The 24,467-nt window shown below is 42.1% G+C and overlaps 1 protein-coding gene across 15 annotated transcripts in view; it reads right to left on the reverse strand.

Annotated features, from left to right (window-relative positions):
- Positions 1 to 24,467, reverse strand: part of RBFOX1 (RNA binding fox-1 homolog 1) — a 1,116,721-nt gene that overhangs the window by 984,974 nt on the left and 107,280 nt on the right. For all 15 annotated transcript variants that reach the window (XM_088174490.1, XM_088174487.1, XM_088174481.1 and 12 more), the window contains exon 2: positions 4,547 to 4,606. In XM_088174490.1, the coding sequence (XP_088030616.1) occupies positions 4,547 to 4,606 (60 nt within the window). The remainder of the gene's footprint in view (positions 1 to 4,546; positions 4,607 to 24,467) is intronic.

The raw sequence follows: 24,467 nt of genomic DNA on the forward strand, positions 1-24,467 counted from the left end.
TTCTCCTGCTTTTTCTTCATCTCCATTCATTTGTTCTTAGATTGTGAGCATGCTTACAAGCCCCTCCTTGAACATCTACTAAATTCCAGTATTTAGAAGTACCAAAGTTTGATTACTAACAGCAGCAAAGGCTTTTAGTTTTGTCCTTTGCTTTTTCTGCAATTCCTTTTAAAAGAACTCCATTTCTTCTTTAAATATGCCTTGTGTCTCTGTGTTTAGCTGCTGTCCAACCCCAGCTTTTCTTTCCACACCAGAATAATGAATATTCAAGAAGATCCCAGGATCTTTTATCAAACCATGCCTGGCATTTCAGCAGCTCTCTGGATTCACCTGCCTGTTAGCATTTGAATTTTGTGCTATTGGGAATTGTTTATTCTTATTTTATTTAACCTCTCACCTCCTTGGCTAAAGCACAAACACTGAAGAATCTCTAATGGTGAAATGGAGGAAGGCTGTAAGAACAGGGCAATTTCTCAGTTTCATCTCTCCTGCCAGAAAAGATGACACCTACCTCAATTTTAATCAATGAAAAACTCAAAATCTCAACCGTGTCAACTTATCCTGGAGATCTGCTTCTCTAGGAATAATAAATCAGCTCCAGCTCTGTAGACACCACACCATTACCACTCCAGGCAAGGTTAACCCTGATAAACAACATTCAGCACCTGATTTAATAACAACACACAAGTACAGGCTGATGGAAAGGGGAAAAGGTGTCAGTATATTGCAGGAGTTTGGATCTAAGAAAAGCTGGTTTGTCCTGACTTCATTCACCACTAAGAAACATTTCTCATTTGAGAATTTTTCCCTATACAACCAGTAATAGTAACACTGTCTCAGCTTCTAAATGATACTGGAGTATTTTCAAGGAGACACTTCCAGATAATTTGGAAATATTATCCATAATATATGGAATAATGGCTATGACCTCCAGCCATTGGGCCAATTCCTCTGCTGGGATAAAAACACAGCCGTGGGCATTAATAGGGAGCAAAACACTGTGAGCAGATGGAGGTGGAAGGAACAAAACTCAGGATTCTGTACCTGCTTCTGACTTCTCCCATCTGCTGTGCATTAACACAGCAACATTTCGTGTGCCTGGATTCTCAAATCAGTAATGTGATGGAAAACTTTACAAAATCTTCCCACAATAAGCATCTCAGGTAAAATTTTCCCCTCATGTTGTATTCTGTTCATCATAAACCCCTCTCCGATTCTCATGACAGAGCTGTAAGAAATTTCCTCTATTTTTCAGTACTTCTATAGATGAGTCTAAGAAATAAAACCAAACTCAGCCAGATATTCCCCAGATTTGTTGTTTTTATTGGCACAGGTTAGCTCAGCTCTATGTTACTATTTGAGATGCCTGCACAATGCACTTTTCCCTTCTCCCCCAGTGCAGAAGACTCTCCCCTCCCACCCAACCCATTATCCAAATGCTCTGTGATGATGCTCAGGGAAGAGTTCTTTTTGCTTTCAGTTCTCTTGTTCTCTCCCTGGTAGTGACAGATTCATTTAATTTATTTTTTTTTTAAGAATGCTAACACATATTCTATTCAATAGGAATCTGAAATTTAAAGAAATCCACTTTTTTTTTTGCAAGCCATTATCCCCAGCTAATAGATCTCCCTCCTGAAGCAGCAGCAGAGATGAAGTAATTTCAGGTACTATCACATTTCTATTCAGATCACAGGCAGCAATTCTTGCAGCGATTTTATTTCTCAGCAAAAATCATTATTGTCCCTCCTGAATTACTCTGAAGAGTCCTATTTTATCCCCACTACCTTTTCTCAACATTTCTTGATTAAAAAAACAGTATATGATATTTGTTATCAAATATCAATATATAGATGAGAGTGTGAGAAATGGAGACTGGGGGAAAACCAAAAGCACTTTAGAAAACATAAACCTTTAATAAGCAGCAAGGAGAATTTAAAGCAGCCTAAGAGAAGACTGTGAAGCTGCAGATAGAAGAGTGCAGCACTTAGAGGGAGCCATAGGAAAAAAAGACAGAAATCCAAGGATCCAGCCCAAATCCATCCCTCCAGAGTCTGGCAGTAATTTTACAACTTCCTAAAGCTTCCAAAAATAATTCCTTCAGTTAGATTTTCTTAGCTCTGCAGGTACAACCAACTGCCTGATGAGATTTAAGAACAAAAGAAAGGCTTTAAAAGACTCAATCACTCAGCTTAATGAAAACATCTTGAATTATTTAACAAACAATCTATTAGGCAGCTCCAGCTATCAGGAAACATGAAGTTTGATAGATCTGACTCCCTGCTGGAGTTTTATATCACAGTGACTCCAGCCCTTTCAAAGCAGTCTCAGTGATGTAACACAGAAGTGAATTCAGCCTGAGACTGAGCTGCATTAGATTTTCATATAGGATCTGTCACTAAGAGCAGGAAAAGCAGACAACAATTATTTAAAAAAGAAAAAAAAACACTGAAAATGAGCTTTTCAGGCTCTGGAACTGGGGCATTATTCAATAATTTGTTCTCAGGTCCATTTGAATTCTCATCTGTCAACTCTCCTTTTATTACCAGATTGTTCTATAAGCAGTGATCTGGCAACACACTTGAAAAATACATGTATTCCTTCTCATCCATCACAACAACAAACAATTTTCCAAGCAACAACAGAGACAGTGTAATTTCAAGAGCAATAAGCTCAACTCCTAACTCATTATTTTTATGCCATTGCAGTGTGGCATAAGAAATATCATGGAAAACAGGAAACCTTTTCCTCTTTCCATCACCACCCTCTTTAGTACATCAAAATGTATTGCTAACCATGCCTTTAGAACTCTTTCCATCACTCAAAAATAAGCAAAAATTAATTAAAGTCCAAGCTACTGAGGCTCAAGGAAGACAATTGAAATCTTGTTTGTTAAGTCAGTACCTCAAAATCTGAGGACACTTTGTTACAGACAGCAACAGGATTCAGTCACAGGAAAAAAAGAAAAATAGAACTCCATGAAAGTTTGACCAAGAAATTCAGTAAAGCCCCCACCCTCTCAGTACAAAAGGACAGGTGTTCATCACATCATGTTCTGCACTTTAAAAAAAAACATTTTCTAGTTTAGAGAACACATTCAGCCAGAAAAACACTCCATCATTCTTCAAAACATTCCTTCTTAACCAACACAAACCTCATTTCAATGCAAATACATGAAGCACAAGAAACCAAGTTTCTAAAAATAAACCTCCACACCTCTGAGAACATCGTTCTGAAATTTAACTTCTGACAAACTAACAGAAAGGCAGTGACTTTGTGCAGCAGGATGTTCCAGCAGGAAGTGTCAATGCAGGAAGAGCTATTGAAAGATATTCTTCCAAAACTAACTATATGGGGTAAAAAAAGGATCTTGTCAAATCATCTGAGAAGTTAAAAACCTCTTGTATACATTTTCACTTTTCAAGATATTTTTGTATTTCCGTTGGTGTGACTAAGCAGTTTCAAAGCCAGACATTTCCAACTGAAAGACAGTGTTCATTTGGAGGAGGTCCAACCACCTCCTCCTTGCAGGGAACTGTTAATGTTTGATGTTCATGTTTAAAACAGCATTAATCATGCCTGCAAACAGGGAACAGGGGGTTGCCAAACATTCAAAATACTGAATGTTTCCTTATTCTGGCATAAATCCACACTCCTACAACCTCGAGTCTGAGGGGATACAGATTATATAATCAGAAAAAGGAGGGAGGGGGAAACACCCAAACTAAGTGTCCACAGAGTGACATCATTTCAATTCCTGGCACTATCCCAGGAGAGGCACTTGGAAAGGCCCTGTAGAACAATATTGCAGCTTTAGAGAGACAAAAAAATATTAAAGGAACTTGACTGCAACGAGTGATTAACTCTGAGTGACATCAGGCAGTGCTGAGTATCACCAGCCCCTCTGTAAATCAGGTCTGTAACACCTTAGCATACCCTGGGTTTGGGGTACACATTTCCTGCCAAAATATGACATTAGACAGAAAATGAAGCGTGCAGCAGAGACACGGGGCAGGTTAAAGCCAGCCTTTAGGCCAGGCAGTTCCCTGTTGTTGTTGTAGCCTTGCCCTTGTGGATGCTTTGCTGTTCCATGGCTCTGCACTCACCCAAACTTCTGCTTTCTCTTTTTGCACCTGCCCTCCTCAAAATAACATGGAATTCCAGAGGTGCTGGCAGCTGTACCCCACCCTGCCATTCCCTCAGATTTTGTCCTCCCTCTGCAGAGCAGTGAGACACACTTGGAGCCCAGTCTGCTCCAGTGTGGAGGTGACACAGTTTGTAGCACTCACAAGAGAGAGCCACAGGGCAATAAATGAGCATAACTGCAACAGCTCTCATCACTTTGCCTCTCTTTGCTAAGACACACATCCCCTGTACAAGATATTCACATATTACAGAGCATTTAAAGCCAATTCAAGTGCAGTCACTTCAAAATCAGCAAGGTGTCACAGGTAAGAGTTAGTGCCAGTGATTGATGACCAACACAATTTAAAAGAAGATCTAAATCCAGTTATAAAATCTAATCTCTTCAGCAAAAAGCTTTACTTACTGGACCTTGAGGACTGTTCTTGGCACTGGAACCCGGAGTCATAACATCAGATTTATAGTCCTGAAAAGAGGGAAAAAATAGTTAGAATAAAGATAATAGCTGGCACTTTACATATCAGGAATAAAGACCAACATTGAGCACCACTGTGATTAGACTCTGAGGTGCCATTAGTAAAACATTTGATTAGGGAGATTTTCATTGCCATTCATCTTGTGCCTTAGACCCTTTTGACTGAATTACACACTTTTTTGGTTTTACCATAATGATCCCCAAGGAAGCCAGCAGCCTGGTGTCTCTTTTAGAAGGCAGTGGGGTGGGAAGGGCAGGATGATGATAGAGCTGCTGCCTTTCAGAAACTTGGGGGAGAGCTCCATTGCACTTTCCTGAGCCAGGCTGCACATGAAATTTGGGTGACAGCTCCTCAGCCACTCAAAATTCTCTCAGCATCTTATGACAAATGACTCTCTGTTCCATTGGAGGGACCTTAGCTTAGCAACAGCCCTGTAAATGCTGTTCCAAACCCCTGCAGCACAGGCTGTGCAGGAGGCAGGCCCATGGCAATGCTGGCTCACCAGTCTTGTGTCACATCTCCATCTAGGTCCACCCTAAAGCAATGTAAAATCCCTCCTTTTCCACCCCTCAGGAAGCTTCTCCTACAGCCCAGCTGGCATCCCACAAGTCACAAAGCAGTTTGGAGCTTGGTATGAGAATAAACCGAGTACTCTGCTGTTATTGCAGTACAGAAACAAAGGCTTGGAGGGGCTTTGAACAGGTGATAGAAGTGCCACAGTGTCTAAATACAGGTGCAATCAACTCAAGTGCAAGACTCAGGGCAGTAATTAAAACAGTTCTGATTTTAAAAGGAAACGTTAGAAAGAGCACGTTAAATTTTTGCCTCTTCCCTAATGAATACAGCTATTACACTCATATTTGTATTTTGAAAAGGCCTCCCAGGGCTGGCCACCTCTTGTCATGGCATTCCTGTCAATAAAAATCAGGTTTACATAGCAAGCCAAAGTACACAGTTCCCCCTACTGTTTGGGAATTAGAGTCTGATAAGCTGAAATTGAGGCCTGTCTGTCCAAGAAAGCAAAGAGTAACTACTATGAATTTCTTTTCATTATCATCATCAAGTATGTCTCCATATAGAAAGCTTCTAGAGCCTTTATTTATCAGAGATGTGCTATGACCCAGGAGACAGATCATATTTCAGGGAGCTGGTAGTAATTCTCCACTCCTTCACCCTGAGTATCCCCTAGTCTCTGAATTGCATAAATTAGAGCATCCCCTACCCTCCATTCAATTCAGCCATTGCAAACACAGTCTCCTTCATAGGAAGAAGAGACTTTACAAATACCCAACAGACAGACTTTACAAGGTGTAAATAGATGCCAAACTGCCACCAAAATCACCTCCCAGACAAAGCCCTGCAGCCCAATTCCACGTTTCCCACCAAGGATAGCAGTCACTGCTGTCCACTTGAAGAAGCTGTAAACAAAGACCAACAAAAAATGCACCAAGCAAGCCTTGTCTGCTCCAGCCCTGGGTGATTTAATAGTGCCTCCATACCCTTGCCACTGCTGTGCCACTGGGCAGCTGTGCCTCTGCTGCCTTTTCAGGTCTTCTCCAAGTTTGCTCCTGTCACTGCCCTCCCTTCTGCCCCTCCACCTGAGCTGCTCTGTCCCTGCCTGCAAGCAGCCAGTGCAGCAGGATGGATGTGCACATATTTGTAGTCCATGCCCATTCCCTTCCCCTCCCTTCCCAGCAGGCTGCTCTTGTTCCAGAGCTCCTCAGGCTGCACAATTTCCCTGGGATCACAGCTTCCCAGTGCTCAGGAAGGACTGTGGCAATCCAAACGAACCTTTCTGCAGGGCTGCTCCTCCTGGGAAACTCCCTAGGAGAGGCAGGCAGGCAGGCAGACAGCACATTTTGTTTCACACAACTCTTGCAGAAGGCAATGCCCCGAGTTCCAAATAAATATGACATTTGAAGCAGCTATTTTGCAGATTTACTTCTTTTTTCCCCCCCAACCCAGCTAATTTCTAAGCACAGCACAGCTCTGTGAGCCATAACAAATGAACAAACAGCTTTAGGCCAGTGCTGCATGTGGGACACCTCCCTGGGAAACTCGGTGTGCTCCCTATTAATAACTAGCTTACCACCTGTGAAAATCCAGGGACATTGAACCAGAAAATAAAAGCAAAAATAGCAAAACTCCTCCAGTCTAGGTTGTTGCAGGGGACAGAGAATTCCAACAACAATCCAGACTAATCTAAACCTGTTAGCAAGAGCCCAAATCCCTTCTCCTGTAATTCCAAACACTTGGACTGGGATCCCCCAGCCAAGCACCCTTCTCCTCCTCCTCCTGTAATACACAGGCTGAAATCACCATTCAGCAACAGCAGCATTCAGCACTGATAGACAAAGGAGATTAATTCTCATCATGATGATTTTCACATCGAAGACACTTTCCTCTGGACCATTTCTGTATTTACAGCAAACAAGAAATTGGTTTGTGGAGTTGCTTTCGCACTCATTTTCAGGTAATGTGTCATAATAATATCTGGTACATGTTCAGGTTATGCAAAGTATTGTGCCACTGACAAATCATTTAACTACACACTTGTCTTGGAGGCTACAGGCAAATGGAAATTACACCATTTCAACACTGCAGCAGCACAACAAACAAAAACTTTCTCCCTCCTATAGAGCTACACTTCATGTTCCTATCAGTGCCTCCTCCAGGCAATTTCTTTTGGGTCTCTTGTTTCCATTAACATTTGTATTTTGAGGTGATTTCTACTTGGTACTCGAAGGTGGAATTGCAACAACCATTTACAGGCTATTTTATTTTCAGGGCCTGTTACCAAGGGCAGGTGTGCTGTGTCCATGCCAGGCTTTCCAGAAGTTTCTTATGATTCCCATTATATCCATCTGCCCTTAGAGAAATCAAGAAATAGCAATAAAACGCTCCCTAAATTTTATATGAAGCACAGCCTTCTCCCCACCCCTCCAACTGAAAGTTTGGAGTGAATGTCAGCTAACAGACATTACTATCCATTCTTCTGCCTTTAATGGGAAAAATAAATTTTGGTAGTCTTTCTCCAGTGTTAAAAGTCTTAGCTACTCCCTGGGGATAGAAAGAATCAATGCAAGTAAGATCCATATTTTCTTTCTTGGAACACCACTACTTCCAGCAATTTATTTGACTGACTATGCCTTCTATTACCATGTAAATTGTTTCAGGCTGGAGGAAAAAAAAAAGTATTAATCTCCCCTCAGTAAGTCATAAAATAAAGAAATCAATTTCAAGGTCAATTTAGTCTAAATAACACCTGCTGCCCTTTTTGTAACATGCAGACTCCTCTGAAACACTAAGTTGCTGTCTATAAAGGCATCAGTACGTGATGTCTCACATAAATCAGGGTGCTGTATGCTACAGTACAGCTGATTTGCAGGGTACAACTGGGGCTGGCAAAAAAAAAAAGATTCAGAGCAGGTCCCTCCTCATCACACCTCTTCAACATAAGCACGAGGCTTTACAGCAGAAAAAAAAAAAGCCAAGGGAGCCTGGAGTCAGCAGGAGTCTGGTTGTGCAAGGAGTTTGTGCCTTGTAAGGTTTTGGGGACATCCAGGGAGTGCCAGCCCTGTGCTGGGAGCATTTAGATCCACGAAGGGTGGGCAGCCTCAAGCATGAGCTTCAGAGAAGGGGAAAAGAACAAAAAAATAGTAACAAGAAGAAATCTTTCCTTCTGTTGGAAAGCAGAGTGGAATGGCAGACACTGGAAATAGGATAATGGGGTTTTTTTGTCCCTGTCCTGGAATTCAGAAAAGGGAAACAACTTGAAATATTTTCACCTGTTTCTATGGAGGGGAAACTTTTAAGTAGAAATCAATTTCTCTTTCAGTCCAAAACTGTTCAATCTTTCTTTTAAGTACACTTAGTGGGCTCTCATTGTAGGCTAGGACTGCATTTGATGGCTCTAAAAGGGCTGGACATCCCTGCCCTTCTCCTGAAAAGTTTGCCTTGAACTCTGGAACCTTTCTGGGCTGTAACAGAAAAGCTCCAAAGCCCCAGGGTGGCCTGGTCACTGTGTTCCTCCACACCTTTTTTCCCATAAAATGAACACAACTATTTTTCCTTTCCCATGTCCAATTCACAGCAGTGCTGGAACCTTATTAAACACAAAGTTCCTGACAGGTTTTTATTTCTTCCTCTGGGTCCCCCAGCAGAAGACAATCTGAACAATCAATACCCAAGCAGCAGAAGTTCCTGAATTAAGAAAATATTCAGATATTCTGGAAAGGTGACTCCCTATTCCTATAAGACTTCTCTAATGAAAATAAAACAATGTCCTGAAGGCTTCTGAAAGGGCTGAGCATAAGGATGCACAAGGCTGAGCAGACAGCAAATTGAAATCAATTTACAGAAAATGCTCTAACACAGGAACCCTCTAAACCAGGAACAGACTGTGGCTTCCCTCACAGAGACAGAGCACAGCTCTGCTCCAGGATATGGAACCCCCCAGGGTTCTCCAGGCATGCACAGAACAATCTCCATGCACAAACTCACAGCAGCAGAATTCTCTCTCCAAATGGTTGGCAATAGTGGTGTCCAAGGCCTTCCCATCATTTATTGCATGGGTGAATCTGGAATTATTGAGGGCTTTCACTTCTTGTTCTACACAGCACAAATAACTCCCTGCTGTACCCAAAGAGAAAACCAACCCCAACTCTGTCCTTTGGAGCAGGGAGTACACAGCACTATCCTTGTTCCACAATTCATAGGTAGCACTGGAATATGGAGCCATTTTATATATATATATATAAAGGATGTATTCAGCTTTATCTGGAAGACAACATTTCACCAAATAATCAAAATATAATTTAATCAACTCTGATATATTCATATATTTATAGAGTATAATGATTCCCCTATGATGATACCCTAGCAAAAAGGAATGCTGTCCTTTTCCAACAGATAACTCTCAGTGAATCAAAGGTTACATAGAAATAAACTGGAAAATATAAAGTCACATAAAGAAACATTTATTTATTGGATATAAGAAAATATTTCATTTTTTAAATCCATGGTCCTGAATCCTATTTAATGCAAACTTCTCTGTGAAATCCCACTATCACAAGCCAAGGATAATGGCTGCGTGTCAGGAGCTGCCAATATACTGATTCAGTGAGTCAAGAAACAAGGATGAGATTTACTAGGAGTGATAAGCATATTAATGTTATATCATCTAAAATCATACAAATACTCATTTTGCAGTTGAATGTGTCTAATAGCATGAGATTCCACAGCAGAAAAACAAACAGAAGCCTGACTTGGCTGTCCAAGGGCTCAAAAGATTAGAAACACAAGAAAAGAGCAACTTTTTTAAAAAGGGTTTATTTGTTCGAGGTAAAGGAACAGAAACAACCACTAATTTAGATGCACAGCAGAAAGTGCAATGTAAGACACACAAGGAGCTTTTTTTAATGGGAAATTATTTTTTCCATGTGCCAAGAAGAAGCTTCAGAATCCTGAACAATGAAGCCCTGTAAAGAACAGGGAGAGATGTCTCCCAAAGATGAGGAATATAAGCAGGGCAAGAAGAAACTCAGAATATTCCTAACTACTCCTGCTCAACTGAAGGATTATATATTTCCTAAACTTCCAGCAGTCCATGAAGTGGGGAAATTACTGCAGGATCTGCTGTGAAATCAAGGTGAAGAAAAAGACAAAACAAGGGGAGAGTTAAATAAATACTTTCAAAATGTAATCACAAAGGGCACAGATGAGCATGCTGACATTGCCCATTATCTCCAGAGCAGAATTACCTCAGGTTTAGTGAGGCAGGAGATTTCAGTAACCTACAAGTCACTCAGGAACATTTATCTGGGAGTATTAGAAGACAATCTGGAGCAGAATCTGCAGAGCAATGATAATCATCACCCAGGTCTCAGGGCTGGGAGGGTTTGCCCTTGCACTGTGACAGCAGCAAAGTCCCCAGAGATGTCAGGAAATGAGCCCTGCCTGCAGGGAGTGCTGATTGCTACAGCCCCTGTGACACTGCAGCTGAGCTCACATAAGAAATCAGAAGTTTCTGTCTTTGCTAGAAGCTCAGAGAAACCCAGCTGGGCTGTATGTCTACTCCAAACAGCCTGGATAATGTTTCCAATGATTCCTGATTTTCACTGACCGAAGCAGAAAGTGCTGGAAATCTCACAGGAGCATTCTCCCATGGCACCTCATCACCAAAAAACCCCATCAGGAAATGCTTAATTCCCCAAGTAGCCAACGTTTTCATTAAGTGAATTTAAAGGCAAAAGATGAGGCACAGGATATATCCACATTATGTGTTCCCCCAGGCACAGAAATATTTCTTGTGCTGCAGAATTTTCAGTCAATGATTATATTTTAAATTTATTACCTGCCTGGTCACTACTGCAGGATGCTCCTCACAGAAGATACTTTTCATGTGATTCTCTGGCACCAGTTAGAACGAAGCCATGCCTAAATCCAAGCACTAATTCTCTGCTATAGCAATACACCACCCACCTTGCATTGCTACCCCAAAATGCTTAGACATCTATGATCCAGTTTCTAGGGCTGAGACTTCAGAAAATAATCAATATAAGCATATTTGTTCCTGGGAACAATTACATGACTGTGGAGTTCACTTATTTAGAATTGATATCTCTTCTATTATTGTAAAATTAATAAGCATCACATGGAGTCTTTCAGAAAAAAAGATCAGAACATGTCCAGTCCTTGCTATATTACATGCATATAAATCTCCTCTGCAGGGACTGCTGCTAGTCTGACATGACAGAGTCTTGACTCAGAAAATAAATATTTCACTGCTGTGGAGAATTAGCAGTTTTTACAGGCTAAACACTGGCTGCAACCCCTCTGCTTTCAATGCCCTTAGGAAACACAGCTGACTGAGTCTCAGCTCCCCAGTGAACACCCCAGGCCATCATCCAGCTGCCCAAGGCATTCCCATCTTTCCTTCCTGCCACCTGCAGCAGCCTGCCATGGACTCTCCTTCCATGACTTGGAAAGGATAAGAGCTGCTGCAGATGTATATTTGAAATATTACTACATTACACCCTGTGTTTTTTGACAAGTGACCTTCCCTCAGCTCCTCTCAGGGCAGCAATGTGTGCCCTGCCCAGGGCCTGGGGAGCTCCCCCGAGAGTGCTGTAATCCTGGGTTTGCTTTATTCACAGGACAATTTAACATATGCACCACCTGTTATTTGTTAAACATTATAATTCCTGTTCTCTGAATGCCATTTCAATCCACACCTGCAGCTCCAAGCCACCTTCTGCCCTGAGCACTTGCTGGCTTAGCACAGATTCCTTTTGGCATGGATAGAAAAACTACAGTTAAGTATTTCAATTTTCCTTATATACTAGCATTCATGTTATTTTTCAGGAAGGTTGATGAGGCCTGAAATAACAGGACATTTCTTCCTTTTATTGAAGAAATACATATAAATGCAAACAAAAGTGAGGAATCAATTCAAAATCCTAGGATAGCTTTCCAATAAATAAAAGTGAAATGAAAATTCAGTTGCATACAGCTATTACAAGCTCATATAACTCTGCCAAGATAGCACTTCAGCTCCGTGTTTATTTCTGTCAGAATAATATGAGGAATGCTCTATCAGTTGGAACTGGATTACAATAAATAAGATTCCATTTAAGAATAAATGGCTTGAGTCCTGAGGGCAATTTAAAATTTGTATATTTAAGAAAAATAAATCTATATCTCTTGCAAGGAAATAATACTTTGGACAGTGAGTTTATGAAGGGATGCAAGCTATGAAATTACATAGCTGGTGCTAATGTACCACAGTACCTTTAGTCAGCTAAAGAAAAACAGCAGTAAAACAGCAACCAGAGAGAAGGAAGGGAAATGCTCTGAGGAAGTGCTGAAACATGCAGAGAATGGATGCACCAAGAATAGAAATTAAAATCCTTTTATCACTTCCCCATAATCACCTTCCTGCATCTCACACCATCATTCCATGGCATGCTATAGAAATTGGAATAACAGCAGCCAAATGAGTTGTGCCAGGATTTCCAGTGTTTCTGTAGTGCTCTAAGATATTAGAACTTAAAGCAAAAACTTGTGACTGCATTCAAAATGAATGAGGACATCCCTCCATATCCTCTGGGCTGGACCTCTATCTTCTTCCTAAAGATTTCTCCTCAAAAATGCAGAACCCAGAGCCATCATTTGTGTCTAATTCTATGCTCCACAGAGATACTTTGAATTTTGTCACTATTTCAAGACCTCAAATCCCAAATTGGAATTTTCATAGATGCCATGGTTTGACACTGGGCAAACTCCAGGCACCCACGACAGCCACTCACTCAACCCTGCCCTGCCACAGCTGGGCAGAGGAGAGAAAAAATAACAAAGGGTTTGTGAGTTAAAGACCAGGAGAAAACACTCCAAGGGAAAAACAGGCTGGGCTTAGAGGCACAAAGTGAGTTTATACCAACAAAGTCAAGGGAGGATAATGAGAATAAATAAGTCCTTAAAGACATCTTTTCTTCCCCCTCCATCCTTCCCCCCGACAGCACAGGGAGACAGGGCACGGGGGTTTGGTCAATTCATCACCAACATTTTCTTCTGGGGCTCCCACGGGATCACAGCCCCATCCAGGCATCCTTCCACTCTGCTGTGAGGACTCCTGCCACGGGCTGGGGGAGCATCTCTGCATCCCCCGGGATCCCCACGGGCTGGGGGAGCATCTCTGCATCCCCCTGGATCCCCATGATCCATGAGCTCCCTCACCATGGTCTCACCACAGCCTGCAGAGGAATCTCAGCTCTGGCCCCTGGATCATCTCCTGCCCCTCCTTCCCCACTGCCCTTGTTTTTTCCCCTCACATGTTCTCACCTCCTCCTTCTCTTCTCTGGCTGGCATTAAAACTGCACCACCACCTTGGCTTTGATTTCTTCCCAAATCTGTCATCACAGGCATTACCATCATCTCTGACTGGCCCAGCCTTGGCCAGTGCCATGTCCATCTTCAGAGCCATCAGGGTTTGGCTCTGCTGGACATGCTGGGAGCTCCCAGCAGCTTCTCACAGGAGCCACCTCTGTGGCCCCGTGCTACCAAAAACCAGGCCATGCAAAAGCAACACAAGGGAAAAGGTATTTTTGCTAGTGACTTGCTTAAAAGAATCCACCTTTTCTAAGCTGTTTAACTGACATTTCAATACATTAAATGTATTGCTGGTCAACACCAGCAAACTTACAACATCCATGGAACAACAAATTCAGGTCAACAAAAACACTATGGGCCAAATCAAAACTCCAGAAAAACTGAGAATCCTTCCACTGGATCCAGTTTAAATGGCCATAGGGTGGCTTAATCAGACAAAAGCCTAGTTTGCAAAAATTAACTTCTACTTAACTCGAGCATTAGTCAAGAATTTTAAAAGTGAAACAGTTCAGAACCAAATGGATCATCTCTTATTCAAGTGTGCTCCTTTCCCAGGCACCAGCCCTGTGATGGCACAGATGGAGACATTTATTTCTCACTGCCAGTGGCATTTCTTATCAGAAGTGACCAGTATTTGTGCCACTGTACAGAAGTAATTCCTCAAACCAAAGCACAGGCACAGACCCCACCTGTATCTGAGAAATGAAGGGCATGTGCACACAGGATGGAGCCTTGGCTTCCTTTTGGGCAGACAGAGAATCCTCCTGGAATACCAGAGCCAGCATTTCATCTCTAGGAATAGATAACTTCTACTTATGGAATTTAGGCTGTTCTTTACAACTGGATGTGTCCATTTAAAATAAGGGAAGAAAGCCTGGATTTAGGCTTTCTGAAAGTAACCTACATTCCTTGGGCTGCAGCAAAAGGAGCTCTCTGTAATGATTTGTTCCAGTAGAGAGTAGCTCAGTATGCACCAAAACCTCTGAGCAAAGGACAGAGGGTAGATGTACCCTCCTGATAGAAATAAAAATGCCCCCAAACATCCCTGCAGACCAAGGAAATTACAACACAGGTCTTTCCCTGGGGTCCCACCAAAAAGGCAGCAGCAGCCCTCAGAAGGAGGGGAAAACCTGGGAACAGCCTGGACCAAAGAGACCCCAGATCTCTGCATGGCAGCCCAAGGCAGCTCATAACCCAGCCCTGTTAATATTAACAGGCCCCCAAACACAGACACCTTCACCCCTTTATGTCACACCACTGAATCACATCCTAAATAAAGCAGGGAAATCAAACTTCTCCTCAAGCTACAACTTGCAGCTTTAAGTCACAAAAAGCTTTCATTTATTCATGATGAAACTTTCATCTCTGGTTGCTCCCTAAACAGAGCTGGGAGTCAAAACAATTTGTGGCAGTTTTAGTTTGAAGGCATGAAGATGTGCAGTTAGAGCTCTGGATGGCTGCTTGCCAACACAAAATTGTACATGACAGGTGAGAATTCACTTCTGAAATGGACATCAAATTCAAGGAAAGAGATCTCTAATACTTTCAAAACAGACAATTTCCCTAAAAATAGATTTTGAAGAGGATTAAACAATCTGTGAAGAAGCTCACAGGACAGAAGAAGCGTTTTAAACAGTTCCCTCTGGTTTATAGAAGTGACTTAGCAAATTTCTAAGTCATGATTGAAAAGTGCAAGGTGAGAATTTTCAGTTTCCCCTGGTGATGGACTCTGCACTGATAGCCAGCTGTAAGCTGATGTGGTTTCTGTCTCAGCAGTTGCATAACAGCTTCCAGCTTGTGTCCCCTGACACAAGTGACACTGGCTTTTCCTGAGGCTTCCAGCACTGAAATCCTGCAGCACAGGCAGCTCCAGAATTCCCTGGGTCATTGTGCCCAGCAGACATCCCAGGCTCCAGATACAAACTAGTCCTGACTGAAGAGTATGCTTAACCCTTGGATATTTCAGAATCCACTGCTGCAAGACAAAAGCTTTCCAAGTTTGTGTCCATCATCACACATTCCTCTGAAATGACAAGACTGCATTTTTTGAGAGAGAGAGAGGGAGGAAGCATTGATTTCACCAGAGGTGGATTTGCAAATGAAATGATACAGAGCTGCTCACTTCAACATTTACTTGGCTTTAACAAACCAAACTGAATACAGCCAGTGCATTACTGCCAACACATTCAGCATGGGAACAGGGCAAGGGAAAGGAACATCAGCCCCAGCTCACAGCAGCCAGTCTGCACAGAGCTGAGCATTCCCACCCCAGAGCTCATGCACAGCTTCTGACAGCACAAGTCGAGCTGCAGGCTCTGATCAGGAGAAGAGGCTGAGTTTTTGTTTCAAATCAACTTGGGCTATGCTGTGGGCTCTGTTCTACCTAGGATTGAAATTCTGCATTGGGCAGGACAACACTGCAACTTCAGTCACTGCAAACCTCTGTGCTTCTGCACAGGGAACAGCTGAAACTCGAACAGTTGCTGATCTAGGTTAACTATGTTTTATATGTCCTGTTGCTTGTCCAAATGTCCCCCCACCCACAGCAGGTACATTCCAGCAGCCAGCACTGGCTCCTGGTGTTCTGTTTCCAACACAGAACCAGCTCCCTGGTTATTTACTAAAGCTGAATTTACATGGGAAGTTGCTCTACCTGGGACCTGCTCTGTTATCTGAGGCTTACTGATTCTTCAATTAGAGTCACTTGATTATTAATCAGATGGCATCTAGTTAAAAAATAACCACAACAGGATTAGAGCTCACCATTTGTAGGAGTACTGGCTGTGCCTGTCAAAAGGATACACAGTAAAATGAATACAGAGCCAAAAATTAATGTCCCAAAGGAAACTACTTTCTTGACACGTAATGAAGCGTGTATTAACAACAGTCAGCTTGTAAATAACATTTCTGTAATAAAGGGTGACTTTTTCTTACTGCATGTCCAGAGGAACAGTGGATTTTGGCATGTTTCATGTTTTGGCTTTCACTCTTTCACTCCTCAGGCACTGAGGAAGCAATGGAAAAGAGATTATGGTCTTAAAGGAAAAGAATCCTGCATGCAGATTGTGGGGCTTGATAGCAGAAGCCATAATACCCCTTTATATTCAGAAAAGTACTGATAAGCACTGCAACTCCGAGAGCCAATGTTCACAGTGCAGCTGCCTGAAGGTGTAAACATGAATTTAAGGCTAAGCCTATGTTACATTTTCAGTCTTTAATCACCTGTGCAGAGAGCAGCTCCATCTTCCCAGCTCTGCTCTCACTGCAGGCAAGGCTGGGAGATCAGAATCCTCCCCACTCTGCCTGCATGGCTGGGGGAGGAGGGGGAACGAGGGACAGATAAAACCTGCAGAACAGGACTAACAAACACCAAAATACTGCCCAGAGCAGTGCTGGCAGCTCCCTCTTCCCCCAGGTGCATACAACATGGAACACTGAGAGCCAGACATTGATCAGAGCTCTTCTATCCTTATTTTTAAGTCCCTAGAGCCCTTTCCATGCCCTTAGTCATGGAATTGACAATCACTATGAAAATTGAGAAGCTTTTTGGGGTTTTTCTGATTCACAACTAATATTTTCAGGGTGAAAATTTGTTGTTTAAACAGCCCATGTTGATATCTCTGAAATTGCTTGACGATACAACATACACATTTTACAAAAACTCATTAGAGCAGCAATCCAAAGCATTAAGAAGACTTCTATAAACACTGAGGTTTTCCTCCATGCAAATTAGACAAAATCTCAGGCAAGGCCCAGTCTAAGAGTTTTTAAGAGTCAAACCTTGGCTTCAGTGTAATTCCATCATTCCCCCTGAATCTCTCTTTTTTAAACAGCAGCTATGCTTAAGCCTGGAAACAGTGAGAAATGAATCTTCCTCCCAGAACATTTTGTGTTTTCTTGCCAAGTCATCCTGTGAATGTGCTTAACTACAACTTACAAGTCAATTGTTGTGGTGGCTCCATCTGACACCCATCAGTCCTGCCCTGCCCACAGACCAGGCAAGCTGCCTGCAAAATGCCTTGTCAGTCTTTCAGGCACTGCCTTAACCAAACACAAATGGACTAAGAGCAATGCCAAGCTGTCACTCTACATTTATCAACAAAAGGGAATAATTTTTAGGAAAATAATAAGCTCTCCTCACAGTACTAACGCTAAATGACCTGAAAAACTTTCCTAAGGGACTGAAGCCACAGAACAAAGTTTCATTTCATCTTCGTAGATCTGACAGCTCAATTTCCCAAGTTCCCAGGGACCTTCAGCAGTGCTAAACAGAGGCAGTAACAAATGTCAGTGTTTACTCTGAGATCTCTTTGTTAAAGCTCTCTGTACTCAGCAGTCTTTAATAACCCTCTTTAGGCATAGGCAGAGCATGTTCTGCATAAAGCAATCAGGAGTGACTCAGCACAGTGTGTCTGTGAGAGCCTAACAAGATGGAATTGCAGTATTTAACTAACACAAATAATCATGTTCCCTATCAAGACCCTTCCCCTATCCTGGTAGGGAAATCAGCTTTTTTTTGAAGCACCACAACCCCCGTGCTTTGCTTTTGTTTTGCCCCCAGCAGTCCCACATTGTCCTGGCTCACACCTGGGGATGAGGTGCAGGAACCACCCCAGAGCATTCCCAGCTCTGGGAGTGCAGGGAGGGAGCCAGGAACGCCACAGCTGCTGCCAGGGCAGCTGGCATTTCAGCAGCACCGAGAGCTGATGTGACAGGAGTGTGCTCACTGTCAGCAAGATCAGTCTCATTACCCAGCCCAGGGCAGGCTCCCGATCCAAGAGGTGCTCCAGGATAATTACAGAGCTGTCCTGGTGATTGCAGCCAGCCTGCTACAAAAGCCACAACAACTTTTTCCTCATCATTGTCCAAGGTTTTCAAAAGCTGGCTCTACATTACAGATGCTAAGGAGGTAAACAGCAGTGCAATTGGCAACAGGAGTTTCCTGCACCTAGCTTACAATTAGAGCTTTTCTTTTTTAATTAGAAGGCAAACCAACCTCGAATTTCCAGAACAAGACTTATCTGAGCTGACTTGACTTTCATTATTTAATGAAAATAAGTAACCAGGAAAATATCTAGGGGCTTTACTGCCATTTAAAACAATGTTTTTGATAAAGTGTTTTCCTTTGATAGTACATTTTACTAAGAACTTTTTCTGAACACTACAACAAGAGAAAGAAACAGGATCAAAGAAAATAAAATAGGAGCCAGAAGAATAAGACAGTTAATTAACTTTAAAAAAACAGGATATACAACTCATTCCTTAGGGCCATCCATCTAACCTGGTCTTAAAGGCCTTCAGTTATGAAAACTCCACTTTCCCCAAGTCATTTATTCCATTTCTTTTAGAAAGCTTTTCTTAATGCCAATCTCCATCTCTTTTGCTACAATTTAAGCCCATTACCATTTGCTCTTTTCCCCGTGGATCTGCATTATCATCATTACCTGAGTCTCTGCAGCAACTTTTCCTGCATCTAAAGCCTGCCAGTACAGCTTCAGAGGCTTTCCTGTTCCTTAATCTCAGCAACCCCGACTTTTCCAGCCTTAACTCACATACAATAACACAATGAATAAAAGTCACTATTTTACATAAGTTTGGGCAGACAATGCATGACAAGAATTGAAGGTGAGGCTGAATGTGAAAGGTCTTGAATTTTTCAACAATTTTGGAAAGTGGCACCTGAATCATTAATATTCATAGACAGAGATGCACACGTATTTACAGACTTCTTTGTTTATGGGTTGTTTTAGCATTGGTAGATCAAGCCTCAAAGGATTCCCATGCCCATTTATATCTAACCACATGCACACCTAGGCAAGCCAGCTCTCAGGGCTGGAGAATTGTTCCTGAGAGCAATTGGTCATTTCAAAACTCCCAAAGATGAGCTTTATTCAGCTTTCAGGAGCTGGTTATTTAATTGAAGCCTGGACAGCACAACCACAGATGGCAGCTTTTGGCTCCAGCACCAAACTCCCAGTTGCAGCTCCCTTCAGATGCAGAGTTTTCAGCTGGCCCATAAAACCAGAGACAGCTGCAAAATTTAGAATCTGGTCAGTCTTTCAGATTATCAGCTCCCAGTGTAGTCTGTTACTCCCAGCCCTGTGCCTGGAGATCCTGGATGTGTCCTGCATCCAGGACCTCTGAGCCACAGGGATTCTCTGAGTGAAGGGCACAGGAAAACACTTCTTGCATGTTCCAATGTCAAGTTCCTCATTCCCACTCCACTCTAGGAACTCTGTTCCACTCTTAGCAAATAAGCACTGCTGCTGATACAGATGGAAATGCACTCACACCACTGCAGACGGGGTTTATTTGTAGAAATCTCTCTCTAAACATAATTAACAACTAATGGCAGCAAAGAGCAAACACATTATTTGTCCTTTTTTTTTTTCACTTTGAACCCAGAAATAGCAACGCAGCAGGAGAAATACTTGAGTCAAATGAGCTAATGAGGAGACTATTCCTGTATAATGAGATCCAGAGAAGTCTGCACTTGCCTTACTTGTTCTATTCATAGCATCTGCAGTTTTTACTCTGCTATTTGGACTCCACACACACCTAATCTTTATATACCAACACGACTATTCTTAAAGTTTTATCTGTGGAAGAGCAGCAGATGTTAAACACTGGGCTGGCAATGACATGACATTTATCCCTTCTAAAGCCTGGTCACCTTTGCAAGGCTGAAGGAATAACCAGAGTCACTGGAGATTTAGAACATGGAAAAGAACTCATAGAACTAAAATGAAATATATTGCAAAATATGGATTGGTTTCCTAATGAAATCTTTTTCAGTCCAACAAAATTAGATGTCTTCTGTAGCCCCTTCTTACAGGTTTTTTTGTCAAACATCTTTTAATTTTTATGTTCATTAGTAGCACAGTTTGAGAAAAACAAAATGTCCTTGACGTTATCCATGCCATAACAAAGAAAAATATTTTGTTGCACGATGAATACTTTTACCTATTTAATCATTATCTTTATAAATCAAGGAGAAGATTTCTCTGGTTGGAAGTGAAAGCCAGACATTTCTCCTGCTCAGGTTCTTCTGAGGCAGCAGGTGCTGAAGTGAAGCTGTGCCAGGAAGGCTGAGCAGCAGCAAAGTCACCTGAAGACTGGCTGAGCTCCCCTGGTACAGCAGCAGTGCCCAGGAGCCTGGGACTCAGGAACCTGAGCTCCGTGTGCTTGGCAAGGATCCTGGCCTTGGATCATGTCAGCACAAAGGGAAGCAGACAGCAGGTAGAATAATGAGCTGGGGAAAACAATAGAGAGACTAAATCTGGTAAAACAAGCATCTGCCAGGGCACAGCAGCTGCCCAGCCACACCAGGAGTGCTGCCAGTGTCACAGCAGAGTTCAGCTCTCACATGGTGCTCACTGATCGTTTCTTTAGAAAATAAAATAAAACAGTTCTCCTGTCTTACAAAAGGAAGAATAAAGTAATACACAGTTTCAGAAAATACAGACATGAGATATGAGACCCATTTAATGATTTATGTGGTAAGAGATAAAGACCTGTAGCTGAAGAGGAAAAACTCCTAAGCATGGGAAAATGTTCTTGAAAGGCAGCACTCACATTCCTGGGCACTTACCTGCATGGACCAGGCTTTATTAAATGGATCAGGGCCCTCAGGTCACAGTGACCCTTATATTTAACATGGATTGTCTCACAGAAGTTCAGGCTGAGTGGTGGAAGAGAAGCCCAACTCCTGAGAATGGGAAGGGGTACTAGGGACAGATGCCTCTCTTCCAGCCCCAGCTGGGCAGGATGGGATCATTCAACTGCTTTGGAAGGCACAGAAGCTGACAGCTGCACATCTGCTGTGGGACAGGAGACAGGCAGGCTGGGGCTGGAGCCCTGCAGCTCAGCTCTGTGCTCCTGCAGGACCTGCACTGCAGCCAGGGTGTGTGTGCCCGTGGCTCCAGGGCAGAGGGGCCAGCAGCCTGGGACACACACAGCACCCGAGGGACAACGGCCACAGGCACAAAAACGCTACTAATAATAGCTAGGGCACCTAAACTGACAAAAAAAAGTGAAATTATTAGAAATCTCATAGGAATTTGGGGTGAATGCAAACCTCCCTGCCTTCCTGGATGAAGAATCTCGGGATATTTCACTCCTAGTTTAACAGGGGCTGCATCAACCGACCGTGCTCACCTTCCCCTGCCTGGGCAGGGCTTTACTGATCCTTGGCTGGGACACACAACTTCTGTGCCAAGACAATGTAAAGAAACCAACATCTAAGTCATGTTCAAAGAGCCACACCTGCCTTTTTCCCCTTTTGATTAAAGAAAGTTTCATTTCACCTGACTTCTTCAATTCCCAAACTGCAGGGTGCCATGCTGCTGCATACCATGCATCATAAATAGATTATTCATTCCTACTCATACTCTGCTCCTTAAATGGCATCTGCAGCTCGCCAGGCTGACTGTAAATGGAGCTCCTTAGGAACAATTAGGTCTTCTAGAAATATTTAGGACCTTTTAAAATCTTTGTTATTTAGCTTCTGATAGATTTTATGGTCCTGATGGAACTATCAGGTAAATAGGTCTTTAGAATTATCATTATTCAACCACACATTAGTGGTTCCTAATGACTGCAAAGATGCTGTTCCACTCCACTGAGTAGGCTCTTGTGGCATATTGATATGCACAGGAAAATGCATGCAAATATCAGTGTATTTACCTATTTTGATTGTTGACTGCTTGCAGAGTTAAAAGAGACCATTTAACACATTTCCTAAAATAATTACAAAGGCATAATTAGGGCAAGTTCAAGAGTAACCATTTTTAAATGAGCACATTAAGTAATTTTTTTCCACTGTCCCAAAACCTTTTACTAAATCTGAGCAGTACTTTTACAAATAGGTAAAAGCTATATTCCCTTTTTCTTTGTCATAGCCTAGCAACAGGACACAAAATTCCTTCTGAACTACAACTAATTAGGACATCAATTCTATTTTTACAGACATTTGGGCAGCCTGGTTTCAGCTGATCCATGGGAGCACACAGACAGCCCAAACAGAAGCGATTGCTGCATGTCCTCAGCACAAATAAATGAAGTCAGAAGAAACGACAAGTTGCTCAGATTAAAAGCAAACTACAGCTTTACCTTGCTCCCAGAGTGATTGAATAAAACGTATCCTAAAGAAAAGAGAGAGAAATTTAATTTTTCCATGGCAGTAATGTATTTTTCTCTGGCATGTGCTCCATGTCGACCACACTCACAGGAAGCCACTGAAGAGCTCTCAGGAAGACAAACACTGAGAGCTGATGAGGAATTGCACAGCCTGCCATCAAATGTTGGTTTGAATTCCAGTGCTACCAGTGTAGGGAGAGGTGCAGGAAAAGGTCGATAACACAAAAAATAATCATCTCATGGACAGTAATTAGTGTATTAGGCAAATCCTGTGTTCAATCATTTTCCCAAGTCAATAACTGCCCAACTCTGCCCAAAGTCACAATGCAGAGGTTCAGCCTGCATTTGGAACAGATGGCATTGCCAATTATTTGCCTGCAGTGACAATGGCTGCACAGACAGGCCACAAAGTCAAAGCAATGCACATTTCTGGTTCTGCCATTAACCATCAATCACTCTGCAGTCTGACCTGTGGAAATACCACCATTCTATTTTGTAAGGTGCTTAATAGCCAAAAAAAATTGACTATAAAAATATGTATATGTGGAGAATATTTCATAAGATATATACATTTGTAGTTGTAAATATTATATAATACATAGCTGATATTTCCATTAATATTTTTTCCATAATTGCATATTCTTTATGGAGTAATAGAGACTACAACTATATAAAGGCAGAATATACTTTTGTACAGTAGAGACCAAAACTCAAGATGCACGGTTTGTTCAAATGGAACACTGAAACACTTTTAGGAAGCCTCCCTGCACTTTTTCCCAGAATGAACTCTAAATCCAAGAGTCCTTTCCAACCAGATCTAATTGTAACTCACTGTACTGCAGCTGCACTCAAAACATCTTGACATTTCTCAAAGATCCTGTAGGCAAAATTCTATGGCCCAATCATCACAGAACTCCCACCCTGTAACTGAAAGCTGATCCATGAAGTTTGGTAAACTGGAGGATTTGGCACTCAAGTGATTAATAAAGATATCAGGAGGACACATGGAACTTTTAGCACTCACTGTCCTGCTTATTGATGGGTGAAGCTAGAGAGACCCTGCAGCAGAATTATCCTTATATGATCTCAATCTGTTTTCCATTGATTTTTCTTACACAGCAGTAAGTTTTGATTAACTTTGGAAGCAGCAATGACTACTTCAAAATGCCTGGAATTGATCAGACATAAGGATTTCCTGTTAAGTAGAAATTTAAAAAAATATTTCGTCCAATATCACAATTAAGAAATGCCTTTCTCTTTGCAAAAGTATAAATGAAAAGGCTGCCACGTTCCTATGGCCATTTTGTTGACTTGGAAAGTCATTAGGACATCTCCCAAGAAGGTGAATTAATCACAGGAAGAAGTTTTTGAATTAACCACAGGGAGAAGTTTTTCCAGGTTAACACAGCACAGCACTAGGAATCCTTTGGTGACTGCACAGCTCAGCTTGTTACAGGTACCAGAAGACACCACACTTCCAGGAACTGAAAATATAAAATACTTGCAATAACCCAACACACCAAGGTAAACACTCTTGTAAGCAAAGCTTTTGAAATAAAAGCTTCCAGGGTAGCAGTTGAACATTTCAGTGCTGTGTTATTGCTATTGACAACCATCTGCAAAAAGCTTTGTTAGGTCTGATACATATGTGGGTTTGGATTCTAGAATTGCCTTCTGCTTTAACTCACCTCCTTCATGAATTTTCCACAGCTGGAAGTACAGTGGACTCCCTCCTAAAACTTCCCCCCTTGTAAAGGGAGCAAACAAAGAGCAGATTTGTTTTCCTCAAGGTTTTGCTGACACCCTCTGAAATGTGCAGTTCTG

Source organism: Sturnus vulgaris, chromosome 16 (assembly GCF_052056855.1).
Source record: "Sturnus vulgaris isolate bStuVul1 chromosome 16, bStuVul1.hap1, whole genome shotgun sequence".
Classification (NCBI taxonomy): domain Eukaryota; kingdom Metazoa; phylum Chordata; class Aves; order Passeriformes; family Sturnidae; genus Sturnus; species Sturnus vulgaris.